Source organism: Neltuma alba, unplaced genomic scaffold, assembly GCF_004799145.2.
Source record: "Neltuma alba isolate B1F8T4 unplaced genomic scaffold, ASM479914v2 tig00010816_pilon, whole genome shotgun sequence".
NCBI classification, from domain to species: Eukaryota; Viridiplantae; Streptophyta; class Magnoliopsida; order Fabales; family Fabaceae; genus Neltuma; species Neltuma alba.
In genome coordinates, this window is record NW_021635624.1 from 358,932 (window position 1) to 363,822 (window position 4,891).

The 4,891-nt window shown below is 37.1% G+C and overlaps 1 protein-coding gene across 2 annotated transcripts; it reads right to left on the reverse strand.

Moving 5' to 3' along the window:
• Window positions 1-4,175, reverse strand: LOC114759318 (ethylene-responsive transcription factor RAP2-7). Of its 2 annotated transcripts, none has more exons than XM_028948485.1 (9): window positions 3,567-4,169; window positions 3,146-3,171; window positions 3,014-3,044; window positions 2,841-2,928; window positions 2,539-2,684; window positions 2,140-2,237; window positions 1,902-2,032; window positions 1,645-1,761; window positions 1-519 (listed from the first exon to the last, which is right to left on the reverse strand). In XM_028948485.1, exons 1-9 carry the CDS (start codon window positions 4,028-4,030, stop codon window positions 256-258), a joined length of 1,365 nt encoding a protein of 454 aa, XP_028804318.1. In that variant the 5' UTR covers window positions 4,031-4,169; the 3' UTR covers window positions 1-255. The 2 variants fall into 2 exon arrangements, with proteins under 2 accessions (XP_028804318.1, XP_028804319.1); XM_028948486.1 differs by having other exon boundaries at window positions 331-533; window positions 3,567-4,175.
• Window positions 4,176-4,891: the final 716 nt, after the last annotated feature.

A 4,891-nucleotide genomic window follows, 5' to 3' on the forward strand; every position in this document is an offset into this window, starting at 1 on the left:
AAAAAAGAAAAAAAGACCTCAATTATGATGGAATATAACGTTCTACACCAGAAGGAGTGTAAAGTTCAGTAGTTTGGCGCTGTAATTAACAATGCTTCATTGTTCATTACAATCACAATTTTTTTTCTGTTTTTGCCAGAATCATTACAATCACAACTTGCTACTACTATTTATAGTGAAGCTTTATTGCTCACCAAATCATTTATCGATCCACTGAGAAAGAGAACAAACCTGAGTTCATGGATCTTTCAGCTGCTAAGACTCGCAACTTGGGGAGTCATTAACCGTGGATGTTGGTGTTGAACTGAACCACAAATTATGGGTAGAATTGTTATGACGATATGGGTTGATTGGATGTGGGCCTGGTCCACCATTGTTGCTAGAAGAACTGAATTTTGATGATGCTGCATTGGGAAAAACCGGCACCGGCACGATGCTGCCGTTGCTGTGAAGTTGCCAAGCCAAATTTGGGAATCTTGATAGAGGAACAACTTCAGCTCTCTTTTCTATGGCCTTCTCCTGGCATTTATGAACTGTTTAGAATTAGAATATGAAAACACAGACAAATGTTCTAGATAATGTCATCAAATATAGAATGATACTATGTTAAATGCAAATTGAATCTTTTATAGTATCTCCTGTCAGAGAATGAGTATGGTACAAAAGAGTTTGATTATATATGTAAGTTCAAGTCCCGTTTGCTTCAACTCCGTAGAATTCCTAGATATAGTTTTTCTCATAGTAATCATCACATATTCCAATAGATATGATTTTATTCAAATATAAAGAGTTTGGTTGGCCATAACCATGGAAATAGTCTCTCCCATGATAATCATCATTCCTTAATAATTGAGAATCTAAACCGATGACCTTATGCATATCAATCCTTATTCCCACATCTCTGTCACTTCATTGCCTTCCTCTTAAAAAATCTACCTTTGGCCATTATCATATTAGCCATTTTATTCTCTATCACCGCATTCCATTCCTATCTTTTCCAACAACCAGATAAGCCACTCACTATTCTTCTTTGTACTTCTCTCTGAATACTTTACATACAACTACTTTTGTGTCCATAAAGTCAGTTAAAGTGAAATGATACCTTGATACTACCTCCGGTCCTAATTATAAGAGTTAGTTGACTAATTTGAGGAGATTAAGGAAATAAGTTAAGTTAGTTATTTGTAATAAATAGGTGTTGTCTTTCCTAAAATATCATTGCTAATCAAGTTTATTGGCTAGAACTACCATTATTAGAGGGATTATCTTAGGAAAGAATACAAAAATATGAGAGATAAAGCGGATTGGGATCTTATAATTAGGTCCAAAATAAAAGTCAAACGAGATCTTATATTAAGGACCGGAGGTAGTATATGTTATAGGTCAATATTCTATATCATCAGTGTCAAGCAGGTCCATGGTATTATGTCTAATGCATAGCTATGCCAAGGTACGACAATGAAGAAATGTACTAGATCAACAGATTATCATGTTAATGTCATGCTTTTGAAACTGAGTAAATAGGTAATTTCCTGTTTAAAGCAAATACTACTAAGAACTTTTTAAAAAGACCGGGACTTGAAACCAGCACATAGGGTCAAGAAAACATGATGAACTCAAAAGTAAACAAGGGAAGATAGACACCTCATAATCCTGTACATAACCGGGATACAAGCCAGAGCATATTTGGTCATATTTAGATGGCATTTCCACACCATAAATGGCTTGTCCCCTTATTAATGAAGCACCAGTGCTATCAGCCTGTAAAAGGGGCTAAAGATGATTAACTGCAGCATTTCTTTTTCTCTCTAACTTCCATAAATATATACGTCTCTGCCGGTATAGATATAGATATATAATGAAGACACTGAGCTTTAACAAATTAAAGCCAAGAATGTTACCATTTGCCCTCCCTTGTTTGGTGTCTCACAAGCTGTATAACGAAGAGAAAGGCCTCTCGCAGCATCATTCTTCTTGGATTCATTACAAGGTGGAGAAATTCCAAGGCTCAAATCAAGATTTTGATAATTCCCTGCATTAATTGGCAACATCAAGTTTTAAATGAGACGCAATGTTTTCACCCGTGATAAAGAAAACAAAGGAAGGAGCCAAACAATATGATATCTTCATAGTTCGTACCTCCTCTGCTGGATTCAATAGTTCTCTCTCCCTTGCTAGGCTCAAAGCTAGTTACCAATCCTCTTCCATCACTCTTGATGGGTAGCTTGTCATAAAGCCTACATGGAAAAAAAAAAAAATGAAAAATACCCATTTAGGTTGAACTAAACTACAGAAAATTATCACCTAAAGGAATTAGCTTAGTTGATAGGAAGAGACATAATCTCTCTATAACATGTAAGGTTAGTTTCTCTACAAAATACTTGTAATTAAAATTCTCAAGGCACCAAGGCAATGGGAGATGACACGTCCTTAATATTGCCTAGCACCCAAAAAAGTCAAGACAAAGTTCAAAAACACCTTAATCATAATGAGAAATGAAAGATGAAGAGTAAGGTTGCTTGAAGGAGGGTTTCTCACTTTTTGCCAACGAAAGGGCTGGTTTGTGCTTCCCATTGACCCCATTTGTTGAGAGATAGACCTCTATATTTTGAGCTCCCTCTTGGGATACCGGAGCATTGGCGGCGAAGGACTTGGACAAACTCCTCTTTGCTCAAACTTTTCATCTGCATTCCAATCAAGATTTGTTCAGGAAATCAGGACTTGAAGACATTGCAATAACATGACCCCCCCCCCAGAACAAAAAAAAAAAAAAAAACCAAAACCATAAAAGAAGAATAGAAATTGCAATATCTTGTTCATTTAACTCATTATATCAGTACCATCTTCATGTCTTCCTCATAATCACTCAGACTGAAGTTTATATCAGCATCAACTCCTCTGAACTTAATTGCAGCCCTATCATATGCTCTGCATAGACAAACATGAACTTAACATCGAAATGGAGAATTAAAAATCACATTATTCACTCACGACAGAGGAATATAATTTTCACCTTGCGGCGGTATGTGCAGTGTCGAATCCACCTAACCAAAACCCAATATGCTAAATCAGCAAAAGAAAAGCTAAAGTACCAAATCAAATCTCAGCTGAACCAAAACTCAACACCAAGTGATTATTCACTCACCTAAATAGACCTGCTTCCCACAATCCCTGCATTCGCAGAAAGAAAGAACAGAGTGAACTGACAACATCAAACAAGTCATAACACCTACACACAAATTTGGTATTTAATAAAATTTTCATCCCTCTAGTTTCATAAAAGGGTCCAACGTGATCCACTTCTTTCACATATTTATCCAAAATAAGACAAACCTAATCATATATTGTTATCTATATTATTTATGTGCTTGGCACAGTTGATCCATCCAAATTTAGCATCCAAATTCAGCAGATTATTGGAGTTTCATGTATGAAAACGTGTTGACTAGGTCAAAACTTTTAGGAAAGGATCAAAAGGCTATCTCAGGTGTAGTTTCTAATTTTAGAAACATGGAAATTTCTTAAAATAGAAAAAACCCTATGATCACAAAACTTTAGTTGTGTACCATATATGGGATTCCCATCGACCAGTTCTGCGGTAGAAAGTAACACCCCTGTACTGTGAGCTTCGAGACCTGGGCCCTCTTCTGCTTTTCCTGATTTGGGGTTGCTTTTGCTGCAACGCGCTCAATTCAGCTTGCGTGCCAGCAGCACCACTCTCAGCGAATGACAGGTTCAGCCATTGATTACTTCTCGAACATGATAATCCCAATCGGAAATCACAATCTCTGCGTCCCTTGTCATCACTATTCACAGGGAAAAGTGGCTTTGCCGTGATTTCTAGCGTTTCCTTCTCTTCATCCTCAACCCGGCAATCTGTTTCTCTCTTCAGTATGTCGAATACGAAAGCAGAAGAATCTTCGTCTCGAGATTCTTCGAAATTCAGCAAAGAGGAATTGGAAGTCCCAGACCCAGAGTCTTCTTCCCTTTGGGGCTGAGAACCTTCCATTTCGACATTGAGATCCAACATAGCTTTAGCTTACCTTATGCCCTCTTCCACCTGCAGCTCCTGATCTTCACAGAAAACTCTGTGTGAAGTATGAACGACGAACTATGAAATACAAAGACCCATTAACCAAACAAGAATCTCCTCCAAGAAAACTAAATGATGAAGGAGAAACTCAACCCTGAGAAGGGAAATTGCAACGTGGGTATCTCTGAAACGATTTGGGGTAGCAGAAAGAAGATAGTGTGATCAGTTCATGAAGGAAGATTAGAAAAAAAACAAAAAACAAAAAACAAAAAACAAAAAGGGAATATGTGTGTGGGAGCAATAGATTGATGGGCGTGTAGAAAATGGAGGCGATGATAGATTTCAGGAACTGTTGATGAATTGTGAGAAAGACTTGAACAGAGAAGAAGAAGAAAAAGAAGAAGTTACTCGTCTCAAGAGAGAGAGAAGAAATGGGGACGTGAAAACTGTGAAGAGGACTGTGGAATGGAAAGAGGAATCGTAGAATTGGCCTCTTTATCTTCGGATATGGGTCAGAGATAACATTTTGCATATGATTCACTCTTTTAAATTAAATATATAAATTAATCAATCATATATGGCTCCATGGCTTCTATGCTGTTCCTGCCAGCAAATCTGAATCAGCCAACGAACTGAGGCCACGTTTGGTTCATGGAAAATGTGAGGGAAAGAAAAGAGGAAAAGAGATGCTTCTTCCTTTTGGTTCGTGGAATGGAATTTGGTTTTATAGGCAACATGTAGTCATTCCAAACAAAAATAACAGAGGCGCGAGTTAGTTACAAAAAATGAAAAATAAACAAAAATAAAAAAATAAAGGAAGCATGGAGGATTCCATTTCTAGGACTATAATTCTATAAA

Excerpts from the sequence above, each read along its gene's own strand:
- LOC114759318 (XM_028948485.1), bottom strand. The coding sequence starts at position 4,030 with ATGTTGGATCTCAATGTCGAAATGGAAGGTTCTCAGCCCCAAAGGGAA. Across the intron at positions 2,929-3,013 it reads ACTGCACATACCGCCGCAAG|AGCATATGATAGGGCTGCAA; the intron begins GTGAAAATTATA and ends TTGTCTATGCAG. Across the intron at positions 1,762-1,901 it reads CAAACAAGGGAGGGCAAATG|GCTGATAGCACTGGTGCTTC; the intron begins GTAACATTCTTG and ends CCCCTTTTACAG.